Source organism: Gobio gobio (assembly GCF_949357685.1).
Source record: "Gobio gobio genome assembly, chromosome: 4".
Taxonomy (NCBI): Eukaryota; Metazoa; Chordata; class Actinopteri; order Cypriniformes; family Gobionidae; genus Gobio; species Gobio gobio.
The window spans coordinates 64,188,638-64,215,627 of NC_137100.1; the positions used below are offsets into that span (position 1 = coordinate 64,188,638).

The 26,990-nt window shown below is 46.4% G+C and overlaps 2 protein-coding genes across 2 annotated transcripts in view; both read right to left on the bottom strand.

Annotated features, from left to right (window-relative positions):
* On the bottom strand, nt 1–11,625 carry LOC307125455 (UDP-glucuronosyltransferase 2A1-like; the record flags this gene model as incomplete). The annotated part of the gene is made up of 6 exons (XM_079815304.1): nt 1–298; nt 507–726; nt 807–894; nt 1,989–2,120; nt 10,645–10,793; nt 10,920–11,625. 6 exons carry the CDS (start codon nt 11,623–11,625, stop codon nt 1–3), a joined length of 1,593 nt encoding a protein of 530 aa, XP_079671430.1.
* A 5,455-nt stretch (nt 11,626–17,080) lies between these two features.
* The window catches only part of LOC307125807 (UDP-glucuronosyltransferase 2A3-like), a 36,355-nt gene continuing 26,445 nt past the window's right edge, over nt 17,081–26,990 (bottom strand). Inside the window, exons 3-6 of the mRNA XM_079815946.1 lie at nt 26,143–26,274; nt 19,354–19,441; nt 19,054–19,273; nt 17,081–18,851 (exon numbers count right to left, since the gene is read on the bottom strand). Coding sequence (XP_079672072.1) covers nt 18,554–18,851; nt 19,054–19,273; nt 19,354–19,441; nt 26,143–26,274 — 738 coding nt within the window. The 3' untranslated portion in view covers nt 17,081–18,553. The remainder of the gene's footprint in view (nt 18,852–19,053; nt 19,274–19,353; nt 19,442–26,142; nt 26,275–26,990) is intronic.

Below are 26,990 nucleotides of genomic sequence, written 5' to 3' on the forward strand. Positions count from 1 at the left end.
TCACTCTTTTTTATTCTTTTTTGCTTTTCCATCAGGACGAGTCTTTCTGAAACATTTACGGAAGAAGAAACTGCATGTTTTAATGAAGAGGAATGTGATCAGTGCAACAATTGAGAGTAAAAAAGCCATTACGTCCAGGCAGTGGTACTGATACCAGCTCAGGTCATGTGCCTGAACTCGTAGATGTTTAGCTCCTTTATTCCGCATCACATATTCGATCCAGAAAACTGCCTGGTCCAGAGGCTTCATCGGCTGATCATGGTGGATTCTGGACAGTCTCATGATGCTTTCCTTGTACCTGATTAGAGAAGAAGCAGAAGCGCTGCTTAAGACAAGACTAGCTCTAAAAAAGTACAAAAGTTTCTAAATATATTGACAAGCTTTGCTTTGAACTAGAGTGTTTTTCTATGACATCAGGATTAAAGTGAATAGTGTAGTTTAAACTACTGAAAATAACTGGTAAGGCCGTAATGGATTATTTCAAGTTTATGAAAGACTTAACTCACGAGGGATTATTTAAGACAGTCTTGAGAGCATCCGCCAGGTCTTTGGACTCCATTGTGTTGATATCAAGAACAACAGCAGCTCCTTTGGTTTTCATGTGCATCATGTTATCAGGCTGGTCAGCACACACTGGCAAACCCACCATTGGGACTCCATGATAAATAGCCTCATACAGTCCATTTGTCCCGCCATGGGTAATGAAGGCCTTTGTTTTTGGATGTCCTATCAGATAAAATGAAGTCAGTATCTATCTGACACCAATTATTGTGTATAATGAGCACACACGACAACACTTTCCTTACCAAGCAAATCATTCTGTGGCATCCAGTCGTAGAGTTTTGTATTTGGGGAGAGAGTTTCTGGTGTTTTTCCACTGTAACACCAAACAACCTGTGAAAATACACATATGGAGACAGTACTGAGCATATGAACACCTAAGCAACAGATATAAAAGTAGGGTTCTGTAAAAAAGATTTATTTTTCCTACAGAGAATTATATTTGTAATAATAACATATACTGGTCAACCTTTTTAAGACACAACTACAGATCTCTGAGGTTGTCTAGAGAGTACACGATCGCTTTATGTGACAAACACATTTAGTTTGGGTTTTTACTCACATATAAACATTGATCAACGCACATACAGTACATGGAGCACATCAAATATAGTAAACAGAGAAGCTTAAATGTAAATGCCTGAGCCCTCAGCAAAGATGGCCACCAGGCCTGAGCCCTCAGTCAAAATGGCCGCCACACCTGAGCCCTCAGCTAAGATGGTCCCCACGCCAGAGTCTTCTTCAGAGTGTGCAGCACTGACCATTGTGGCAATGGCTATGTTGTGTGTGTGGTCAGCACACATATCAGTGCCCATCCATGTCCCACTTCAGCCCCTGACCAGCGTCCAAAGGGGACTTCTTAAATGTACTTGCTTGATGTGCAAGAATCATTGAGGTTTGTAATTGCGTGTCACACAAAAACTTAAGTTTACAACTTTTTATGTGCTCTATGCATGTGTGCTGATCAAAGTTCATATGTGAATAAAAGCCTAAATTAAACCTGTTCATCATGTAAAGTTATTGTGTCTCTTCAGAAGATTGGAAATCATTTGATTCATATGGATTACTTTTATAATCTCTTAATGATTTTCTGAAACTTGAAAGTTTTGGTGGAATTAATGGACGTTGGATTTTTCTGCATTTCTCAGGTTTCATAAAATATATCTTCATTTGTGTTTTGAAGAGGAGTTAAAGTCTTATGGGCTTGGAACGAGGGTGAGTGATGACAGAATTTTAATTTTTGGGCAAACTGCTCGTAAATTCATTATGAGTAGGAGTTCCTGCCTCATAAAATACATTAGGTAGACATGTTCTCTTCTTGTGTCGTTTGGTATTTGGGATTGAAATCCCTTTAGACAAAATAAATGGGACAAATATTTTTTTATTTTTGCTATAAAGAGACAAAAAAAAAAGAATAAGTTACACACCTTTTGTGGGATCTGACCAAGAGCAGAAGCAATAGTGTTTGCTCTTTTCATTGTCAGGTTGTTGATCATGGAACCCAATGAGAAAACAACAACGCCATGATCTCCTGAGCTCTGAACAAACGTCTCCAGTTCCTAAAAGACACACAAACAACCACAAACTTTAACACAAACAGTGTGAACAGGGCTTGTAATAGCTTATACACTTTGGAAGCTACTTAACGCGACACATAGTAAACATACACTATATTGGCAAAAGTTTTGGGATGCCTGCCTTTACATGCACATGACCTTTAATGACATCCCATTCTTAATCCATAGGCTTTAACATGGAGTTGGCCCACCCTTTGAAGCTACAACAGCTTCAAGGTTTAGGAGTGTGTTTTCTGTGAATTTTTTACCATTCTTCTAGGCCTGGCTCGCAGTCTCCGCTCTAATTCATCCCAAAGGTGTTCTATCAGGTTGAGGTCAGGCCAGTCAAGTTCCTCCACACCAAACTCGCTCATCTATGTCTTTATGGACCGACGCTTTGTGCACTGGTGCGCAGTCATGTTGGAACAGGAAGGGGCCGTCCCCAAACTGTTCCCTCAAAGTTGGGAGCATGAATTTGTCCAAAATGTCTTGGTATGCTGAAACATTAAGAGTTATACTAGACCAACCAACAATGAACCCAGGAGTTGCCCTATGAGATTTATGTAGAATATTTTTGTGAACTTTGTTACCAGGTGGCCTTCAATGATGTTGCCCTTAAAGACATTTTTTTTAGAAATAGATTAAACAAGCCCTTGTGCTCTGGACTGTCTGGTTGGAGAATCCATTTCTCCCTTGGTCATTGACCATGCCCTTCTGTTGAGTGGCTCATCATTCACTGTGGATTTTGTGGACGCAGAGCGCCACAATCCCACAGTGCCTGCCCCACAAGAGTCTCCAGCCAAGAGGGCCACCACGTCTTAGCCCTCCACCAAGATGGCCACCAGGCCTGAGCCCTCAGTCAAAATGGCTGCCACACCTGAGCCCTCAGCTAAGATCAGAATCAGAATCAGAAAGAGCTTTATTGCCAAGTGTGCTTGCACGCACAAGGTGCTGAAGCTTCCAGTGCACATATACAATACAAACACAACAAGAACATAGTAATACAAATTCTAAGAATAAATATATGAAAATAGCATTAAAAAAATATTAGGTCACAGTTACGTTTAGTCAGAATAAACATTTACAGATTATAAACATATTTACAATTTGTGAGTAGTATGAATAAATATAAATATCTCCTGAGTTTAGAAGATATTGCACTAAACAGTGGGAGTATTACACTTACAGGCATATGCCTGGGGGGGGGGGGGGGGGGGGGTATTTTAACTGTTCAAGAGGGGAATGGCCTGTGGGAAGAAACTGTTCCTGTGCCTAGATGTTCTAGTGGCCAGAGATCGGAGTCGCCGTCCTGATGGTAACAGTTCAAAATGGAGGTGTCCAGGATGGTGGAGTCTGTGATGATTTTATCTGCTCTCTTCCTCACTCTGGAAGATTACAGGTCCTGGAGGGTTGGCAGGGAGGCACCAATAATCCTTTCTGCAGTCCGGATTGTGCGTTGTAGTCTCCTGATGTCAGATTTGGTAGCTGAACCAAACCAGACAGTGATGGAAGTGCATAAAACCGACTCAATGACAGCCGAGTAGAACTGAATCAGCAGCTCCTGTGGGAGGTTGAACTTCCTCAGCTGACAAAGGAAGTACAGTCTCTGCTGGGCCTTTTTCACAATGGAGTCAATGTGATTGTCTCACTTCAGGTCCTGAGAGATAGCCTGACGTCTGATACTGCTCCGCTGGGCTGTGATTATGGGGCGTGTTTCAACCGAGCCAGGAAAGACCTCAATTGGATAGACCTACAACCAATCAGAGCAATGGAGCGACGCATAACGTTAGTTGTCAAATGTCAACAGAACTCAACTGCACTGTGTTGCCAAGTCCGCGGGTTGAAGCGACCCCAATTATGTGATCTACAGACCCAGGAATACGAATTTTAGCAGGCAGCCCTGCCAAAATAACACATATTTTACCCCCCAAATTCCATTTTTTTCCCGGAGCCAGTGCTGATAGTGAGAGTCCTGGATGTGAGTTTCCCCAGTCTCACGAGCTGTTGTCGGGCTGTCAGGAAGCTGGAGATCCACTGATTGATTGAGGATGGCATGGAGAGCTGGGTCAGTTTAGCTGAGAGAAGATCAGGCATGATGGTATTGAAAGCCGAACTGAAGTCCACAAATAAGATCCTTGCAGAAGTCCCAGGTCTGTCGAAATGTTGCAGGATATAATGCAGTCCCATGTTGACTGCATCATCCACAGACCTGTTTGCTCTGTAGGCAAATTGAAGAGGATCCAGCAAGGGTCCAGTGATGTCCTTCAGATGGGCCAGAACCAGTCTTTCAAACGATTTCATGACCACAGACGTGAGAGTCTGCAGGAGATGCAGGAGAGGGGGTGCAAGAGGTGATGGGGGGCGTGTGAAGTGCAGATCAGAGCGGGTGTGTGGTGTGAGACTGGCTTTTTCAAACCTGCAGTAGAATGCATTCAGATCCTCAGCCAGTTGTTGATTCTCTACAGATCGGGGGGATGGTGACTTGTAGTTGGTGATGTTCCTCAGGCCTGTCCAGACTGAGGCAGGGTCGTTGGCAGAAAACTGGTTTCTCAGCTTTTCAGAGTAGCTTCTTTTAGCAACTCTGATCTCCTTTGTCAGTCTGTTTCTGGCCTGGTTATACAAGACTTTATCCCCACATCAGTGCAATCGAAGCAGGCTTGTAAGTCCAGCTCTGCTTCATTAGTCCATCTTTTTACAGTCCTTAGTACTTTCAGTTTCTGCCTGTAGGTCGGTATAAGATGAACCACACAGTGATCAGAGAGCCCCAAAGCTGCCCGTGGGATGGAGTGATATACATTCTTTATTGTTGTGTAACAGTGGTCCAGTATATTACTGTCCCTGGTGGGACATGTAACGTGCTGTCTGTATTTTGGCAGTTCACGGGAGAGATTTGCTTTGTTAAAAAAGGAGAGCACATCTTCTTCAGTGTTGTTACATCTGAACACTAACTTTCGTTAATGTAGAAACACAATCCACCACCTCTCGTTTTTCCTGTTAGTTCCGCGATGCGATCCGCTCGGAACAGCTGGAAGCCCGGCAGATATAGTGCGTTGTCCGGTATGGCTTCACTCAGCCAGGTTTCAGTGAAGCACAGTGCAGCAGAGTTTGAAAAATCCTTGTTAACGCGGGTGAGGAGAAGAAGTTTGCCCGTTTTGTTAGGAAGGGATCGGAGATTCGCAAGATGAATACTAGGGAGTGCAGTGCGGAGGCCGCGCGCGCGAAGTTTAACCAGTGTGCCGGCTCGCTTCCCACGTTTGCGTCTGGCCGCGTGTTTAAAAAACACAGCCGCGGCTCCGACGAGAAAATCAAATTGTAAATAGTCAAATTGAATAGTCAAAAACTGTGGAAATGTTGTCTGGTGTGTGTTTCCTAATGTCCAGTAGTTCATCTTTGGTTAAATTGATTGGAAAAGAATGACTAAATGCAGAACAAACAAACAAAAACAACACAATAGCTGAAGAGCTCCATACCAAGGCAGCCATCCGCGGCGCCATCTTGTATATATAATTATATATTATATTAAGATGGTCGCCAGAGTCTTCTTCAGAGCGTGCAGCGCTGACAATTGTGGCCATGGCTATATTGTGTGTGTGGGCAGCACGCAAATCAGTGCCCGTCCATGTCCCGAGTCCAGAGAGGACACCCTTCCCTGTCCCAAGTCCAGAGCGGACATCCGTCTCCCGACCAGAATCAAGAGAGGACTTTGTCTCCCAACTAGCGTTGAGAGGAGACTTCAGCCCCTGACCAGCGTCCAGAGAGGGACTCCCGCCCCTGACTAGTGTTCAGAAGGGACTCCAACCCCTGACCAGATTGCAGAGGGGACTCCCATTCCCAAATCCCATTTTGGGGGCCACGCCTCCATGGCTTTCTGTACTGCGGGTGCTGCCAGAGTAGCCTGGTCTTACCAGACTCTCGTACATTTCATTTGTACATAGAGTCTGGCCACTCTCCATTGACAAGCGTTTACTTCCTTGAAGGCGGGAACTCTGTTGAAGTTTAAAACTATTGGATCTGCCAAGAGTCACTCTGGATCTGCCTAACCAATCGCTAACATTTGGTCGTGACGTATGTCACGCGCCGTTCGCCGCCTTTGATTCTCACATTAACTGTGCACACCACCTCAGTGTCAGTGATAAAACCTTGTGCATTTCGGATTGAGATTTATTCACGGTGGAGAGGAGAGTTTTGTGATCGGAACGCGCTGCTCTCATGGTGCATATCTCGTGCAATCATAACAGGATTGTATATGCTGTAAATAAAATATAATATGCTTGGTATGATAAGAATAAATGCTGCCGTGAATAACAGCCCAATTCAAATGTTTACATGCTTTTCTTCTTTTATTTTTTGAGCGGTGATGAAATATTTTGCTCTTGTAAACACTTGCCAGCATTTAAAGAAATACAAGTCTAGAAATGCAAATTACAGCTCACGCAGCTGTACGGTGCTCTGCAGGGGTCTATAAAAGATATAAACAGTGCATTTTGAAATAATATATTCTTGAAAACTCAGATATGTGATTTCGGAGAGCAATTACATTACCACACGACCTTGGTGTTTGTCTAAAGCAGCAGGTAATTCAGTCTGGGTATTTTTTTTTGAAAATTGAGCAGAAGTACGTAGGAGGGCGGAGCCAGGCTACTGCCAGAGGGCATATATTTGAACTCCAGTTGCTGCCCGGGCTTCCTGAACTGCCGGCCCCGCCCTGGCTTTCTGAACTGCTGGGGCCGTCAGGTCTTGCAATGCCCTACAGCCCAGGTCCGCCCACGCCCCAGGTCTTCCCATGCACAACGGCCCAGGTCCACCCATGCTCAACAGCCCAGGCCCGCCTTTGTCATGCCAGGGTCCATCTATCCTCCTTCACAGGCCTTCGTTACACAGGTCCAAAATAATTAATCACACAATTATTAATGTCACGGTTCTGTTAAGTACGTTTCATTTTCAAGGACTTTTAAGTTGTTATTTTCAGTCACTTTGTTATTTTACTGTTACTCTGTTTAGTTTTCCCATCACTCCTTACTTGTCATGGTAACTCACAGCACAGGTGTTCATCATTATCTCCCTCATTTGCTTTGTATAGCCGTGTTTCCACCGAAATTACCCGGAACAATTTGTACCAGGAACTTTTTTTACAGGAACTTTTTTCCCCCCAGATCTGTTACTGTCTGCGTTTCCACTGCGGTCTAAAGTACCGGGAAGATTAGGCAAATTAGTCCGGTGATGTAGGACTGCGCGCGGCTGTTCCTCATCATCTCCCTCCAACAGAGCGGATGGCCGCTGGAGCAATATGTTGTGGAGTTCCTGCTTGTATTACCCTCTGGTGAGCTGGAGCATGCTCAAGGCTGTTCTAGTGAGAGAAATTCCAGAGTCCGTTTAAGAGGAAGCTGTTCCAGAGTCGCCTCTTCCTGTCTGTTGTGATGTAATCGAAGAGGTGGTAATTTCCCTATATGTTTGGGCCACACACCCATTCACTCTAGACCCTAAGCACAGCCCTGAGTCTGCTCTAGAGTCCTTTCCAGCCCATGTGCCCACTCCAGCCCCAGAGCTCAGGTACGAGCCCACTCCAGCCCCAGAGCTCAAGTACGAGCCGCTCCAGCCCCGGAGCTCAGTCATGAGCCAGCTCCAGCCCCAGAGCTCAGTCAGGAGCACACTCCAGCCCCAGAGCTCAGTCACAAGCCCACTCCAGCCCCAGAGCTCAGTCACGACCCCACTCCAGAACCAGAGCTCAGTCACAAGCCCGCTCCAGCCCCGGAGCTCAGTCATGAGCCCGCTCCAGCCCCAGAGCTCAGTCATGAGCCCGCTCAAGCCCTAGAGCTCAGTCACGAGCCGCTCCAGCCCCAGAGCTCAGGTACGAGCCCACTCCAGCCCCAGAGCTCAGGTACGAGCACACTTCAGTCCCAGAGCTCAGTCACGAGCCCGCTCCAGCCCTAGAGCTCAGTCACGAGCCTGCTCCAGCCCCAGAGCTCAGTCACGAGCCTCTCCAGCCCCAGAGCTCAGTTACAAGCACACTTCAGTCCCAGAGCTCAGTCACGAGCCTCTACAGCCCCAGAGCTCACGAGCCTGCTCCAGCCCCAGAGCTCATGAGCACACTCCAGCCCCAGAGCTCAGTCATGAGCCCGCTCCAGCCCCAGAGCTCAGTCACAAGCACACTCCAGCCCCAAAGCTCAGTCACGAGCCGCTCCAGCCCCAGAGCTCAGTCACGAGCCGCTCCAGCCCCAGAGCTCAGTCACGAATCGCTCCAGCCCCAGAGTTCAGTCACCAGCACACTCCAGCCCCAGAGCTCAGTCACGAGCCACTCCAGCCCCAGAGCTCAGTCACATGCCCACTCCAGCCCCAGAACTCAGTCACGAGCCGCTCCAGCCCCAGAGCTCAGTCACAAGCCTCTCCAGCCCCAGAGCTCAGTTACAAGCACACTTCAGTCCCAGAGCTCAGTCACGAGCCTCTACAGCCCCAGAGCTCACGAGCCTGCTCCAGCCCCAGAGCTCAGTCACGAGCCGCTCCAGCCCCAGAGCTCAGTCACGAGCCGCTCCAGCCCCAGAGCTCAGTCACGAGTCGCTCCAGCCCCAGAGCTCAGTCACCAGCACACTCCAGCCCCAGAGCTCAGTCACGAGCCCGCTACAGCCCCAGAGCTCAGTCACGAGCCCACTCCAGCCCCAGAGGTCAGTCACGAGCCGCTCCAGCCCCAGAGCTCAGTCATGAGCCCGCTCCAGCCCCAGAGCTCAGTCATGAGCCCGCTCCAGCCCCAGAGCTCAGTCACGAGCCGCTCCAGCCCCAGAGCTCAGTCACGTGCCACTCCAGGCCCAGAGCTCAGTCACGAGCCACTCCAGCCCCAGAGCTCAGTCAAATGCCCACTCCAGCCCCAGAGCTCAGTCACGAGCCGCTCCAGCCCCAGAGCTCAGTCACAAGCCGCTCCAGCCCCAGAGATCAGTCACGAATTGCTCCAGCCCCAGAGCTCAGTCACCAGCACACTCCAGCCCCAGAGCTCAGTCACGAGCCACTCCAGCCCCAGAGCTCAGTCACATGCCCACTCCAGCCCCAGAGCTCAGTCACGAGCCGCTCCAGCCCCAGAGCTCAGTCACAAGCCTCTCCAGCCCCAGAGCTCAGTCATGAGCCCACTCCAGCCCCAGAGCTCAGTCACGAGCCGCTCCAGCCCTAGAGCTCAGTCACGAGTCGCTCCAGCCCCAGAGCTCAGTCACCAGCACACTCCAGCCCCAGAGCTCAGTCACGAGCCCGCTCCAGCCCCAGTGCTCAGTGATGAGACCGCTCCAGCCCCAGAGCTCAGTCAAGAGCCGCTCCAGCCCCAGTGTTCAGTCACGAGCCGCTCCAGCCCCAGAGCTCAGTCACGAGCCCGCTACAGCCCCTGAGCTCAGTCACAAGCCACTCCAGCCCCAGAGCTCAGTCACGAGCCCGCTCCAGCCCCAGAGCTCAGTGATGAGACCGCTCCAGCCCCAGATCTCAGTCAAGAGCCGCTCCAGCCCCAGTGTTCAGTCACGAGCCGCTCCAGCCCCAGAGCTCAGTCACGAGCCCGCTACAGCCCCTGAGCTCAGTCACAAGCCACTCCAACTCCAGAGCGCAGTCACAAGCCGCTCCAGCCCCAGAGCTCAGTCACGAGCCGCTCCAGCCCCAGAGCTCAGTCACAAGCCGCTCCAGCCCCAGAGCTCAGTCACGAGCCCACTCCAGCCCCAGAGCTCAGTCACGAGCCGCTCCAGCCCCAGAGCTCAGTCACGAGCCGCTCCAGCCCCAGAGCTCAGTCACAAGCCGCTCCAGCCCCAGAGCTCAGTCACGAGCCCACTCCAGCCCCAGAGCTCAGTCACGAGCCGCTCCAGCCCCAGAGCTCAGTCACAAGCCGTTCCAGCCTTAGAGCTCAGTGACCAGACCGCTCGAGCCCCACAGCTCAGGTACGAGTTCGCCCCAGCCCCAGAGCTTAGTCATAAGCCTGTTCCAGCCCCAGAACTCAGTCACGAGCCGCTCCAGCCCCAGAGCTCAGTCATTAGCCCGCTCCAGCCCCAGAGCTCAGTCATGAGCCCGCTCCAGCCCCAGAGCTCAGTCACGAGCCACTCCAGCCCCAGAGCTCAGTCACGAGCCACTCCAGCCCCAGAGCTCAGTCACGAGCCACTCCAGCAATAAATTCCATCAGCATTCTACAATTGAGTCCCCACTTCAGTTTTCCTTACCGAACGTGAAAATACAGTATATATACACACATATATGTATAAATAAAATAATATTTGCGCACATATATTAAGTAAGCTCAAACTTATATGTTAGATGTGATTAATCGATTTAACAACGCAATTTTTTCCCCTTTATCCAACTTTTAATTAGTGACTTTTTTTCCATCGGAAATTAAATGTCAAATCGTGCCACATGCAATTTACAAAATGGGATGACACTGCAAATCCATTGTTTCTTTTGAGGTCAATGGAGCCAAATTCTTCTCAATACACAAATGATGCGTGTCTTAATGCAAAAAAAGGTAAAGTCATCAAAAATATTTCAAAATAATAGGGCAAAGCAAAGTCATTACCTTTGACAGAGGCTTGGCAGGTTTGCAGTGCAGTCCTCCAACAAATTTAAAATTAGGCAGGAGTGGACGTGGATACTCAAAATCCCAGTACGTTCTAATCAACCAGATGTCAGCTTTTCCCAGGGTCTCAAGCCGTGTTGTAGGCTTGCCTGTGACATACAGAGAATTCTACTCAGTAGGTCAAGTCACAAGGTTTAACAATATCTGGGAGACTAGCCTACTGTCGAATTAAAGCATAAAGGTTGGCCCTAAATCAAACAAACAAAAATTATTACCCCGTATTTCTGTGTAAAGCTGTTCATAAGTAAGCTTCATGTTCAATTGATATATGGTTGTATACATGATGTAAAGGAGCATGTTTTTAACTCTCTCTGTGAAGCTCATACGGTCAGTGAGGTGACCCTGCACAGCGACTGCAGGAACATAGGATGGCGGTGTGGGGAGCTGACCACAAAACCGCTCAATATTATATCCGAATGTTAAGCGCAGTGAGAGGACGTGCGGGATCTTCAGCGTCTCTGCCATCAAGTCAGTGCATGGCATTATCGGATCAGATAAAAGCACATCATAATGAGATTCCTGAAGTGTGCGCAAAAGATCCTCATTGTAAAACATTCCCTTGCATGTATCAGCAACAAGCTCCATGAATTTTGACATCAGTCGCCTGGTCATGAAGACTCTCTCGTATGTGGTGACTTTGTTATTCATCCAGAGATGAGTAAAGTCACTCCATAAGGCATTGGCCTCTTCTTTCTTCATGTTGACTTTAAACACTTTATAGTTGAACCGCTCCTTTTGTGTGTACTGTACAGTAGGCGATGAAGAACTGACCAGAACCGTCACGCTGTGGTTCTTCTCAACTAACGCGTCTACGATTGAACGCATGTTGTGCCAGTGGCTGTACTCGCCTGGCAACACCAAAACCCTGCCAGCCTCTACTCCACACAGTAGAACGAGCACAAATATACTCCCAAAAATCATGTTGAAGTGTTTGTGCCTTTGGATAAGTGCAGTGTGATCTGGGGAACAATGACCTAAATACAAGATACTATGTGCATAGCAGGATTTGGGCAAAGTTCGTGTTGCATTATGGAGGGTAGCTATAGGTGCACTTTGTCATTTTGCCATAGGACAAATGACCTATTAACCCGCACTTTCACTCAACTCCCACTCTAAATGCTTTATTTTGCAACACTGCAAGGAATATGCTAATTTCACCAGGTTCATTATTTTGATTTTACAAAATGTAAGTGCAATTCTGAGTCAGATATCAGTTTATAGCAGGGGTTTTCAACCTTGATAGTTTATTATAGCACAGTTCTAGTTCATTTTACAATATCTTAATGCAGATTTGAATGTTTGATGTGATCGTCACTACTTGTCTACAGAGATGTATAGTAACGAAGTAGAACTACTTCACTACTGTACTTAAGTACTAAAAGGCAGTATCTGTACTTTACTAGAGTATTATTTTTTTCTCCTACTTCCACTTTTACTTCAGTACATATTTTCGATGAGTTTAATACTTTTACTCCGATATTTTTTTATGTGCTGCATCGTTACTCGTTATTATAAAAATGTTACGAATCATTCCATTCCAAGCCCCGCGCATGAGAGAGAAAGAGCGCGCGCGAGAGTGCGAGAGAGAGAGACAGAGCGCGAGAGAGAGAGACAGAGCGCGCGAGAGAGAGAGCGCGCGCGAAAGAGCCCCGCGAACGCGCATTCACTGTCTTTAAAACAACACGAGCGTCTTGCGCTCAAATTGCTCTCTATTTGTTTACACAGTTAATGTGCACTGTGAAGTAACGTATACAAACAATGAACAGCTGTATTTTTATTAACTAAGATTAACAAAGAATAATACATACAGTAACAAATGTATTGATCTAGTTCATGTTAGTTATTAGTCTAATACATTAACTAATGTAATGTTAACAAATCAAACCATATTGTAAAGTGTTACAAACAAATAATTTACTCAGAACACCTCTTGAAATGAGAATATAAGTGTGCTTACCCCATTTTTTTTTAGTAAGAGTGGTTATAGTAAGATTTAATCTTAATGAACTACAGTATTTTCAGGTTGACAATATGTAGAAAAATTACCTACCAACATTGTGATTGTCCTTTAGCTTAATCATTTGAAATAATAAAAACAATATGATGTTCAATCTTTTGACTACTTTCTTTAATAACTACATAACACAATACTTGTACTTTTACTTTCAGTACTTGAGTAGTACATTTTAAAACAAACTACTTGCAATACTTAAGTACAAAATGTTTTGAATACTTTAGTACTTATACTTAAGTGTGGTGCTTAAAGAGCACTTCAACTTCTACTCAAGTCACTTTTTTGATAAGGAACTTGTACTTTTACTCAAGTATGTGTCTCTAGTACTTTATACATCTCTGCTTGTCTAATGGTTAATAGACACAGCTGAATTGCTGTAATTTAGATAGAAGATGCATTCTTTTAATGATTAACCGTGCAGCTCTAGAATGTATGTTTCTCATTTACAGAAATGCAGTCACTTTTCAGGCTAGACATCTTTAGACAGACTTAACATTAAATCCGATTAAACATGGTTAATTCCAGATATAAAATTGTCTGTTATCATATCTAACTCTATCCACGCTCCATGATCCGTATTTATTTCTTAATTTGAATGCCTTGTGATAGGATTTTTTTGTAAAGATAAAACTGAATTGAAATTAATCTTGGAAGAGATATTGTGCCTACGTGAAAGTCGAGAATGGTCCAATCACTCAAGGCCAAAAAATGACGGACCTAATAGACATCCATTTGTCCGGCGCATGCGCAGACAAAACAAACGAAATACAGTTTAGATTTTTAAAGTCTTTAATAGGTGCTAAAATAACTATCAGTTGAATAGTATGAATAAATCTGTTGGGTTATCTTTTTGCCAGCTGACTCTCCTCTGTTCTGTTTTTGGTAACGCTTTAGATTACAGCCTGGAAAGTTCTGTGTTCTGTGTACCAGATCAGATGGTGGACCTGCGCCCAGACATGACCAACGCGTGACCCTGAAGTGTCTGCAGAGACCGTGTCAATTAGACTACCCCTGGAATTGCATCGTCGACACGGCATCCTCAATAAACGCTGTTTCCGGCGTGATGACTCCGATTGTTCAAATATTACAATTTAATAATACTTAAATCGATATGTCATCCTCAATAAACCCGTCTCCGGCATGTTGCCTCTGAACTTTCGAATATTCCGATCTATTATGACCCCTGACCTGTAAAGTTTCCAGAATAATAATCATACGCTGTTTGTTCATTGGCCAGAGGAGAACTGCCCCCCCGACTGAGCCTGGTTTCTCCCAAGGTTTATTTTCCTCCATTATGCTCCTGATGGGGTTTTGGTTTCCTTGCCACTGTTGCCTCTGGCTTGGCGTGCTCAGTTGGGGACACTAAATCTTTCAAAATTTTATCTAATAAATCTAATTATTAAACTAAATTAACCATATAAACTAAATTACTGATCTAATTACTGATCTAAAGCCCACACTGTCACTGTATGATAATTGAAATGAACTGACGACATCACCGTTTTCTCCAGATTGGCTAGATGGCTGAATAAAATTATGCTGCATTATTTTCCTGTTTAACACTGTAAAGCTGCTTTGAAACAATCTGCATTATTAAAAGCGCTATATAAATAAAGTTGACTTGACTTGACTGTGTAAGTAGCCTAAGATAAATTTTACTTACGCAGTACTTTCCGGGATGTAATCTAAAGCTTTATCCTTTTTTTTTAGCTGCTTCATGTCAGCCTTTCTCAAGTATACACTATATTGCCAGAAGTATTGGGACACCCCACCAAATAATTGAATTCAGGTGTTCAATCACTTCATGGCCAGAGGTGTATAAACCAAGCAATAGGCATACAGACGCTTCTACAAACATTTGTGAAAGAATGGGCCGCTCTCAGGAGCTCAGTAAACTCAAGCATTGTACCGTGATCGGAAGTCTGCAACTTTTTGCAGAGTCAAGAGCTCCAGACCTCCAAACTTCTGTGGCCTTCAGATGAGCTCAAGAACAGTGTGTAGAGCTTCATGGAATGGGTTTCCATGGCCGAGCAGCTCATCCGAGCCTTACATCACCAAGAGCAATGCAAAGCGTGGGATGCAGTGGGGTAAAGCGCGCCACCACTGGACTCTAGAGCAGTGGAGACGTGTTCTCTGGAGTGACAAATCACGCTTCCCTGTCTGCCAATCCCATGGACGAGTCTGGGTTTGAGGTTGTTTTTCAAGGGGTTGGGCTCGGCCCTTTAGTTCCAGTGAAAGGAACTCTTAATGCTTCAGCATACCAAGACATTTTGGACAATTTCATGCTACCAACTTTGAGGGAACAGTTTGGGGACGGCCCCTTCCTGTTCCAACATGACTGACCAGTGCACAAAGCCTCGGTCCATAAAGACATGGATGAGCGAGTTTGGTGTGGAGGAACTTGAGTCCTGACCTCAACCAGATAGAACACCTTTGGGATGAATTAGAGCGGAGACTGAGAGCCAGGCCTTCTCGTCCAACATCAGTGCCTGACCTCACTAATGCACTTCTAGAGGAACGCTCCCGTCACAGTGACAGTTGTGTTAAGGGGCATAATTTTCGTTGCATGATTTAGAAATACCCACAAATTTAGAAAAGCCCACTTTTGTTCTGCAGAGACCTCAAACTCACCTTTCTTGCTCGTTGTGACAACTAAACTATGCCACTTCCACACCATTCATCAAAGTAGCCAAAGCAACTTTTCTCTTTTTACACATATGATGAGACACACACGGGCCAGTGATGCAATTTCCCATGAAAACCATCCCGCTAGGTCTTAATCATAAACACTTATAATAGGCTTACCATAGTGAATCAACATAAGACAAAAACACGTTTTGGAAGGACTGATGATGTAATGACTCATTATTAAAAAAAAAATCATTATTTAGTATACCTTTAAAAAAACCTCCCAATCGCCTTTGTTTTTACAAAATGTAAGTGCAATTCTGAGTCAGATGTCAGTTTATAGCAGTGGCTTTCAACCTTAATAGAGTTGGTTTTAATATGTGCTAGTTCTAGTTAATTTACAATAGCTTAACTCTGCAGTAAGTGGTTAAAGATCACAAAAACAAGCTCACTATCACTTAAGCACTTCTAAGTATGCTAAGAATTCATTAATTCAATGATGAATAACAAAAATGAATGCAAACTGCAATTATAAGGGCCCATATTTTTTATTAAGATTAATATGAACATGAGTCTAAACAATTCTAAAACCTTTAATATTTTAGCAGTGAACCACCTGACAGGATTCCCTGCCTTGTTCACAGTTTTAGTTGATTATTAGAAAATTAACATTTACTACCTGATTCAAAAGAATCCAGTCCTAGTAATAACACAGTGCCAGTCATTGTAAACCATGTAAACATTGTAGCATGTTGTCAGTAAAACAAATTAAATTTATTTCAGTTATCAAATGTCCCGACGATACACTTCTTGTGATGCGGGCAGCGCTGACTTAAAATATCAAGAGTTCTTCAAGAAAACACTTTAGGTTATAACAGTTCAGCTGACAAAAATGTTTAGGAATCCCTGCATTCATTGAGCTAACATTAATAGAATCAATGGCATGGTGACCATCTTAGCTGAGGGCTTAGGTGTTGCAGCCATTTTGGCTGAGGGCTCCGGTGTGGCGGCCATCTTGGCTAGATACTCTTGCGTCGTAGGCACTGTGGGATTGTGGGGCTCCACGTCCACAAAATCCACAGTGAATGATGAGCCGCTCAACAGAAGGGCATTAATAGAATCAATGATGTTACTGAATATGATGAAGACATAATTTGGATTGCAAGGATTGCAAGTTTATGAAATATATTCATAGATAAATGGCATGACAAAATAGGATTTTTAAGAAGTAAAATTTAAAACAAAAAACAAAGAAAAGAATTAGGGAGAATCAACAAATTGTGAAAAATATGCTGCCATTGTGTGAATAATATGTAATCATGGGCGTAGATTACGCGGGGGCTTTTACCGGGTCGCACCGGTCCTAGTCGCACCGCTCTTACTGGCCTACGTCTGTTACACAAGCAAGTTCGTTTACGTAGAAGCCAACGTAAATAAATCTAGATTTAAATTCAAAGACATAAAATAATCTATACATGACCTGTCATTTTATTCGTATCCAAAAATGAGGCGATCTGAACACTATGGAGTGCTAACACTCTCGTGCAACACTCCAATTCATACTCGAAGCCATAGGGCGCGCTCTCAAAGAAAAAACAAAACTGTTTCGTAGAAGTAAAACCCTGTCACGTTCCAAAGGCATTCAGCGCTTTAGCAGCAGCTGCATAAAAATAATCGCTATGACTGATGAAACGTGACAACAAACACGATTGCGACAATATAGTTTGTGTTTTTCCAGCCATTTCAAGGTATTTATTGACAATAAAGAATATGAATAATGCGGTGCTAACTGACAGCCTTTTAAATGTTTAGTATCTTCTGCTTGCCAAGGCAGCATTTATTTAATAAAAAATACAGTTAAAACATTAATATTACGAAATATATTCACATATATATTCACAGTTGTTTTAATTTGTAATGATATAGTAAAGTGCAATTTATTCCTGTGATCAAAGTTGAATTTTCAGCATCATTACTCCAGTCTTCAGTATCACATGATCCTTCTGAAATCATTCTAATATGATCATTTGATGAAAAGGAAACATTTATGATTATAATCATTGTTGAAAACAGCTGTGGAAACCATGATGCATTTTATTTTTCAGGATTTTTTAATGAACAGAAAGTTAAATAAACAGCATTTATTTGCATTGAATAAAGCATGTATAAATCTTTTGTTATATTATAAATGCCACTTGATCAATTTAATGCATGTTTGATGAATAAAAGTATTAATTTCTCTCTTTTTTTATCTTACCACAAATGTTTGAATAGTTCATGATTTCCACAAAAATGAAGCAGCACAACTGTTTTCAACATTGATAATAGTCATAAATGTTTCTTGAGCATCAAATGAAGATATTAGAATGATTTCTGAAAGATCATGTGACACTGAAGACTGGAGTAAAGATGATAAATTCAGCTTTGATCACAGGAATAAATTACAAAGATTTTTTTTCTTTTTTTTACAATATATTCACACAGCTGCTTTACATTGGGATAATATTTCACTGTATTACTTTTTACTGCATTTTTTATTAAATAAATGCAGCCTTGGTGAGCAGAAAACTTCTTCAAAAACATTTAACAATTGTAATGTTTCCAAACTTTTGATAGGCTTTTTGATTTTGATATACACTGTATATTTTCTGCCTTATTCAGTGATATTTTTTTTCCACAAAGCATAAAATCTATGGGGACTTAATGCACAAGTGTTTGTAGTACATAAACCAATCATAAAATTGGCATAACATATAGGGAAAACATTATAGATATTATTGGTTATTGTTCAGCAGTGTATTTGATATCTTACTGAATTAAAAGCAAGAGATGAGATCAATTAAATCTGTCAATTAGACAAAGGTCAGAAAAAAACTGGTATTACACCTGACATTTCTGTCCCCCTCACTTCTGAAAAGATGGCTACGCCCCTGTATGTAATCCATTAAAAATGAACTGTAATCTGATTATAGAGGTACTTTACTTTTGAAATCAGATGACATAAATACAAATATTTTTAAAATACTGTAACAGATATTACTTGATTGTCCATTTTCCTATGTAAGATTCTTTTTTTTTTTTACTTTCCATGAACATTCACATGTATTTCTTTCACTAAGAACATTTGCAATATACACAAAATGCTCACTGGCCGTCACACATGTGAGGACACACATACTGCATCTCTGTAGAGAAGTATTGAGGCATTTACTCTTTTTTATTCTTTTTTGCTTTTCTATCAGGACGAGTCTTTCTGAAACATTTACGGAAGAAGAAACTGCATGTTTTAATGAAGAGGAATGTGATCAGTGCAACAACTGAGAGTAAAAAGGCCATTACGTCCAGGCAATGGTACTGATACCAGCTCAGGTCATGTGCCTGAACTCGTAGATGTTTAGCTCCTTTATTCCGCATCACAAATTCGATCCAGAAAACTGCCTGGTCCAGAGGCTTCATCGGCTGATCATGGTGGATTCTGGACAGTCTCATGATGCTTTCTTTGTACCTGATTAGAGAAGAAAAAGAAGCAATGCTTAACACAAGACAAGCTCTAGAAACATACAAAAGTTTCTAAATACATTGACAAGCTTTGCTTTGAAGTGTGTTTCTATGACATCAGGATTAAAGTGAAGAATGTATGTAAACTACTGAAAATAACTGGTAAGGCCTTAATGGATTATTTCAAGTTTATGAAAGATTTAACTCACAAGGGATTATTTAAGACAGTCTTGATAGCATCCGCCAGGTCTTTGGACTCCATTGTGTTGATATCAAGAACAACAGCAGCTCCTTTGGTTTTCATGTGCATCATGTTATCAGGCTGGTCAGCAAACAGTGGCAAACCCACCATTGGGACTCCATGATAAATAGCCTCATACAGTCCATTTGTCCCGCCATGGGTAATGAAGGCCTTTGTTTTTGGATGTCCTATCAGATAAAATGAAGTCAGTATCTATCTGACACCAATTATTGTGTATAATTAGCACACACAACAACACTTTCCTTACCAAGCAAATCATTCTGTGGCATCCAGTCGTAGAGTTTTGTATTGGGGGAGAGATTTTCTGGTGTTTTTCCACTGTAACGCCAAACAACCTGTGAAAATACACATATAGAGACAGTACTGAGCATATGAACATCTAAGCAACAGATATAAAAGTTGGGTTCTATAAAAAAAGTATTTATTTTTCCTACAGAGAATTATATTTGTAATGGTAATTTGTTTGACCCCCTTTGCCTTCAGAACTGCCTTAATTCTACGTGGCATTGATTCAACAAGGTGCTGAAAGCATTCTTTAGAAATGTTGGCCCATATTGATAGGATAGCATCTTGCAGTTGATGGAGATTTGTGGGATGCACATCCAGGGCATGAAGCTCCCTTTCCACCACATCCCAAAGATGCTCTATTGGGTTGAGATCTGGTGACTGTGGGGGCCATTTTAGTCCAGTGAACGTCTCGGTTACGTATGGTAACCCTCGTTCCCTGAAGGAGGGAACGGAGACGTACGTCGGTATTACCGACGAATTGGGATCACTTTAGAGAGCCCCTATCAGCTTCGAGATTTAGAGAACAGGCCAATGGGCCATTGGCGTGCGAGATTTGCATCTCGCGCTCCGCCCCGCGCCGCGGGTATAAACAGGAAGCGAGAGCATCGCACTGACGTTTTTCACTGAGGAGCCGAACTAGTGACTCGGCCATGCAGTGATGGTAAGGAACTGTGGCGACGGGACGTACGTCTCCGTTCCCTCCTTCAGGGAACGAGGGTTACCATACGTAACCGAGACGTTCCCTTTCAGTCGGTCACTACGACGTACGTCGGTATTACCGACGAATTGGGATCCCTATGGAAAACGCCACAGTTACTACCACTTCCAGCGCCCAGCGAGAGCCCCTCAGACCCCGTTCTGATGCGGGCGGGGAAATTCACACAGGGAGAGTCACACTGCTGTTCCGCAAGACCCATTCAGTAGACTTATTGGATAACGCTGGGAAAGCGTGCCAGAGGGACGCTGCGGGAGCCACATCATGCCCGGAGTGAGTTACCATGTGGAGAGAACACGTATGGGCTGGCCGTGGGAAGCACAACATATGGAAGTCCCAGAGGTGGCCCCAGCCTATACAGGCGGGGGACGACACCGAACTGAGACGGCAGAGGAACTCTGCCAAGGGAAAGACACAAGCTCACCGTAGGGAGCTGTACCGTGGAGAATACACGTATGGGACCGCCGTAGGGGTCACGACATACGGACCCCAGTCCGACACAAGTTCCACCAATGCATTCAAGTGCCAGACCTGGCGTCAGACGCTCCGCAACATCCGACTGCCGAGGGGTGCGGAGGACTCAACAGGGTTCGCCAATCCTGGGGAACTCGACTGGAGAAAATAAGCGCACGTATCCGTTCCATGGGGAAGGGAATGGCGCAGCAAGCCGACACTTAGAACGGGCACTTCAGCTGCTGACTATGGGAAGCGAGCACACGAGAAGCCACCGGTTCTACACGTAGGCTATAAAACCTAGCGGACGTGTTAGGTGTCGCCCAGCCCGCAGCTCTACAAATATCTGTCAGCGAGGCGCCACGAGCCAGCGCCCAGGAAGAAGCAACACCCCTAGTGGAGTGGGCTCTTAACCCGAGCGGGCAGGGCACGTCTTGGGCTTCATAAGCCAAGACGATGGCGACCACTATCCAGTGGGCCATCCTCAGCTTGGAGACAGCCTTTCCCTTCTGCTGTCCTCCGTAACAGATGAAGAGCTGCTCTGAGGTCCTAAGCTTTGCGTTCTGTCAACATAGACGCGCAGGGCGCAAACTGGACAGAGAAAAGCCAGGGCTGGGTCTGCCTCCTCCGAAGGCAGCGCTTGCAGGCTCACCACTTGGTCCCGGAAGGGAGTAGTGGGAACCTTGGCACATATCCAGGCCGGGGTCTCAGGGTTACCTGAGAGTCACCTGGCCCGAATCCCAGCCACGATTCGTCGACCGAAAATGCCTGCAGGTCCCCTACCCTCTTAACTGAGGCCAATGCAATCAGGAGTATTGTCTTTAGAGACAAGATCTTAAGCTCCGCTGACTGTAAAGGCTCAAAGGGCGCCCTCTGAAGTGCGTCAGCACCAGGGTCAAGTCCCAAGAGGGTATAAAGGGAGGACGAGGCGGATTTAATCTCCTCGCCCCCCCAGGAACCTGACGATCAGATCGGGCTTGCCTAATGAATTAACCATTAACCAGGTCATGATTGCGCTATAGCGGCAACATACACCTTGAGGGTGGAGGGAGACAGCTTTCGCTCCAACCCGTCTTGAAGAAAAGAGAGCACAGATCTGACCGAACACTTTCGGGGGTCTTCTCGGTGAGAAGAGCACCAGTCGACGAACAGGTTCCACTTCAACGCATATAGCCGTCTCGTAGAGGGGGCTCTGGCGGAAGTGATGATGTCAACTACCGCTTGTGGTAGGTCACCTAGAACCTCCGCATCTCGTCCAGGGACCAGACATGGAGTTTCCAGAGGTCCGGACGCGGGTGCCACAGGGTGCCGCGTCTCTGAGTCAGGAGGTCCTTCCTCAGAGGAATGGGCCAAGGAGGTGCTGTCGCGAGGAGCACTAGTTCCGGGAACCAAGTCCTGTTGGGCCAGTACGGAGCTACCAAGAGGAGCTGCTCCTCGTCCTCCCTGACCTTGCACCGTGTCTGTGCAAGAAGGCTCACTGGGGGAGGAACGCATATTTGCGTAGGCCCCGGGGCCAGCTGTGTGCCAGGGCATCCGTGCCGAGGGTTCCCCCGGGCAGGGAATAGTACCACTGGCAGTGGGTCGTGTCGGGGCGGCAAACAGATCGATCTGTGCGACCCCAAGCGACTCCAAATCAGCTGGACCACCTGGGGGTGGAGTCTCCACTCCCTGGGCAGCAAGGGCAATCGTGACAGCTCGTCGGCCGCACGATTGAGTGGGCCCGGAATGTGGATGGCACGAAGGGACCTCAGATGCTTCGGACTCCACAGAAGGAGATGGCGGGCGAGTTGGGACATGCGGCGGGAGCGTAGACCACCCTGTTTGATGATGTACGCAACGGCCGCAGTGCTGTCCATCCGGATCAGAACGTGCTTGTCTTTGAGCGACCCTTTGAGGTGGCTGAGAGCAAGACGAACCGCCAGCAACTCCAGGCAATTGATATGCCATTGCAGTTGGGGCCCCGTCCACAGACCCGATACTGCAAGCCCGTTGTACGTGGCACCCCAGCCCGTGGATGAGGCATCCGTGGAGACAACAGAATGCCTGGACACTTGTTCTAAAGGCACTCCTGCCCGTAGAAATGAAGGGTCCGACCACGGGCTGAAGGTTTGGCGGCATCTCGGCGTCACTTGGACACGGAGGGACCCGCTGTGCCACGCCCATCTCGGGACTCGGTCGTGTAGCCAGTGTTGAAGCGGTCTCATATGGAGCAGCCCTAGCGGCGTTACTGTGGCTGCTGCTGCCATATGCCCCAGGAGCCTCTGAAATTATTTCAGTGGAACCGCTGTACTGCGTTTGAACGTATTCAAGCAGCTCAACACCGACTGGATGCGCTCCTCGGTGAGGCGCGCTGTCATGGCGACCGAGTCGATCTCCATCCCGAGAAAAGAGATCCTCTGTATGGGACAGAGTTTGCTCTTCTCCCAGTTGACCCGAAGACCCAACCGGCTGAGGTGCCGAAGCACCATGTCCCTGTGTTTGCACAACTGTTCCCGCAACTGGGCAAGAATCAGCCAGTCGTCGAGATAGTTGAGAAGACGAACACCACGCTGTCTCATGGGAGCAATGGCCGCCTCCGCAACTTTCGTGAAGTCACAGGGCGACAGAGACAGCCCGAAGGGCAGGACTTTTTACTGACATGCCCGTCCGTCGAAAGCAAAGCGTAGAAACGGTCTGTGTCAAGGGAGAATCGAGACATGAAAGTACGCGTCCTTCAGGTCGATCGCTGCAAACCAATCCTGGGGACGGACGCACCTGAAGATGCGTTTCTGCGTTAACATTCTGAACGGCATCCTGTGGAGGGAACGGTTCAAGTAAGGCAGGTCCAAGATTGGCCGTAACCCGCCGCCTTTCTTGGGTACAATGAAGTACGGGCTGTAGAACCCGGACTTCATATCGGCTGGAGGGACCGGCTTTATCGCGTCCTTCGCCAGTAGGACAGCGATCTCCGCCTGAAGCACGGGGGCATCCACCCACGCAATAGACGTGAAGTGAACGCCCCCGAACTTGGGCGGACGCCGGGCGAACTGAATCGCAAGCCGAGTCTGATGGTACAGATGACCCAGCGAGACGGGCTGGGGAGCGCTAGCCAGGCCCCCAGAGACCGAACAAGCGGGGTCATCGGTACCACAGACGTACCCGCAGCAGGGCAGCGAGGCGGAATGCAGGGACCCCAGGACGACATGGGAGTGGTCCGTGTAGGGGTCTGGGTCTGACACACGACCTGCATCTGCTGAGGGGGTGCGCGAGTGTGGGAAGGCCGCTTGAGTGCGTTCCCACAGCCGGCACCCCCTGCTGGCAATTTGGAGAGGCACCAGAGGCTGACAAGGCATGGGAGCGTTGTACACCGCCCAGCGCGCTCTCCAAATGAAGGAGGGGCTGAGCGTGGCAAGGCTTTGTGGCGTTGCACACGGTCTGCCTCACCTCCTTCCTCAGCGGGGAACAAGAGCGACGAGGCATAGCGTCGCGCACTGTCGTCCACACACCGCTGAGAAGGGGGGAATGAGAGTGGCGAGGCTTGTAGCGTCACACACTGCCATTCTCGCCCTCTTGTGGGGAGGGGAATGAGGGCGGCGAGGCTTGTAGCATCACACGCTGCCATTCCTGAACTCCCGAGACCCAGAGATATTGGAACTGTTCTTCTCTTCTTTTTTTTTATTATATATATATATATTTTTGGGTACCACTGGCTGTTTTTAACCCCAGTGGCGGAACAAAATTACTAATGGTTTTTACCCGGCCCTCCTCCGGGGGAAGAACAGTCCCGAACAAAATCCGGGTCAATGGTGTTTCTGGACATCGTCTAGCCAAGGGCCAGCGCTGTGCGCAGCTCAACCTCGGCTGAGAACTACCCTCATGCCCTAAGCAGGGCGGAGGTGGCCTGCCAGTGGCACTGCCACCCCACCGATGAGGGTAGTGAGAGAGAGGAAAACTTTATACAGATTATGGCCCTATTGGTGTTCCATATTTTGGCACCAATAGTTCCATAATGCAAAAGCCTTCCAACGCACATCCGGGAAAGGCAAGGGGCAGGCAAGACGATTTATGCGTTGCACTATGCCTCAGCCACCCGGGAAAGCATGGCTGTCGAGTATGAATCGGATTCAGCACGAGCGGCCACTATTATAGTGGGAATCTCAGCATCATCTTCATTTTCAACACATAACAGCCCTCTCTCCGATGCAGCGATTGACATCTGTCCTCTGCTAGAGCCCCAAACGAAACGCTAGGTCCTTTTTTTTTTTTTAGGACCAGCAATCCCATCTGTAAGCTACCAGCAGACATGTGAGACAGTGGGCGTGGCCGTAAGACGGCACACGGCGCGCTGAACACTCAAGCCCTTATGAAAAAGGCAAGACGAACAGCGCGCCGACGTGGCTATGCTCTCATTAGAGGCTATGCTCTCAACATGCGTAGCCGGCGAGTGAAGCGCGCTGAGCTGCCGTGGCAACCCGCGCTGTCACTCGGCAGCTAGACGGCACACGGCGCGCTGAACACTCAAACACTCAAACCCTCACGCGGAAGGCGAGATGACCAGCGCGTCGACGTGATCCCGTTCCCCTGAGAGAACACGGATCACCCACGAACACAGTCTCAACATGTTTATGCGAGAGGGATCGTGGCCGTCAGGACAGGAAACAACCGCATCCAGAAACGCACGAGTGGAATGACGTCTTGAAAAAGACGCAGTGTCACACCCGTGTTGCTCTTTTATGAGGAAACGCTCTTTAAACAGTGCTGAAGCACCCAGGGGAAGACCGCGGCAACACACAGGTAAGTGCAGTCCTGTGTTTGCGCTCACTGAAACAAAACGCCCTCACCAGACCGACAGTTGCTGTGAGAACAGCAGTTTGTTATGCTGATGCAGCGGTGAACATGCGGTCGCACTGATTGTGCCTTTTCGCCAACACAGAGCGTCCTTCTCGTTCTCTGGAGCATCTCTCTTGCAGATAGGCTTTCTTTTAGAAAAGCAGGCTTGCTTCATCAACGCTGTTCGGCTCCGAAGTGAATGACGTCAGTGCGATGCTCTCGCTTCCTGTTTATACCCGCGGGGCGGAGCGCGAGATGCAAATCTCGCACGCCAATGGCCCATTGGCCTGTTCTCTAAATCTCGAAGCTGATAGGGGCTCTCTAAAGTGATCCCAATTCGTCGGTAATACCGACGTACGTCGTAGTGACCGACTGAAAGGGAACTCATTGTCCTGTTCAAGAAACCAATTTGAAATGATTCAAGCTTTGTGACATGGTGCATTATCCTGCTGGAAGTAGCCATCAGAGGGTGGGTACATGGTGGTCATAAAGGGATGGACATGGTCAGAAACAATGCTCAGGTAGGCCGTGGCATTTAAACGATGCCCAATTGACACTAAGGGGCCTAAAGTGTGCCAAGAAAACATCCCCCACACCATTACACCACCACCAGCAGCCTGCACAGTGGTAACAATGCATGATGGATCCATGTTCTCTTCTTGTGTTGTTTGGTTTTTGGGATTGAAATCCCTTTAGACAAAATAAGTGGGAAAAATATATTTTTTATTTTTGCTATAAAGAGACAAAAAAAAGCAAAGAAAAGTTACACACCTTTTGTGGGATCAGACCAAGAGCAGAAGCAATAGTGTTTGCTCTTTCCATTGTCAGGTTGTTGATCATGGAACCCAATGAGAAAACAACAACGCCATGATCTCCTGAGCTCTGAACAAACGTCTCCAGTTCCTAAAAGACACACAAATGACCACATACTTTAACACAAACAGTGTGAACAGGGCTTGTAATAGCGTATACTCTTTGGAAGTTACTTAACGCGACACATAGTAAACATACACTATGTTGGCAAAAGTTTTGGGATGCCTGCCTTTACATGCAAATGACCTTTAATGATATCCCATTCTTAATCCATAGGCATTAACATGGAGTTGGCCCACCCTTTGCAGCTACAACAGCTTCAAGGTTTAGGAGTGTGTTTTATGTGAATTTTTGACCATTCTTCTAGGCCTGGCTCGCAGTCTCCGCTCTAATTCATCCCAAAGGTGTTCTATCAGGTCAGTCAAGTTCCTCCACACCAAACTCGCTCATCCATGTCTTTGTGGACCGACGCTTTGTGCACTGGTGCGCAGTCATGTTGGAACAGGAAGGGGCCGTCCCCAAACTGTTCCCACAAAGTTGGGAGCATGAATTTGTCCAAAATGTCTTGGTATGCTGAAGCATTTAGAGTTATACTAGACCAACCAACAATGAACCCAGGAGTTGCCCTATGAGATTTATGTAGAATATTTTTGTGAACTTTGTTACCAGGTGGCCTTCAATGATGTTGCCCTTAAAGACATTTTTTTAGAAATAGATTAAACAAACTCTTGTACTCTGGACTGCCAGGTTGGAAAATTCATTTCTCCCTTGGTCATTGACAATGCCCTTCTGTTGAGTGGTTCATC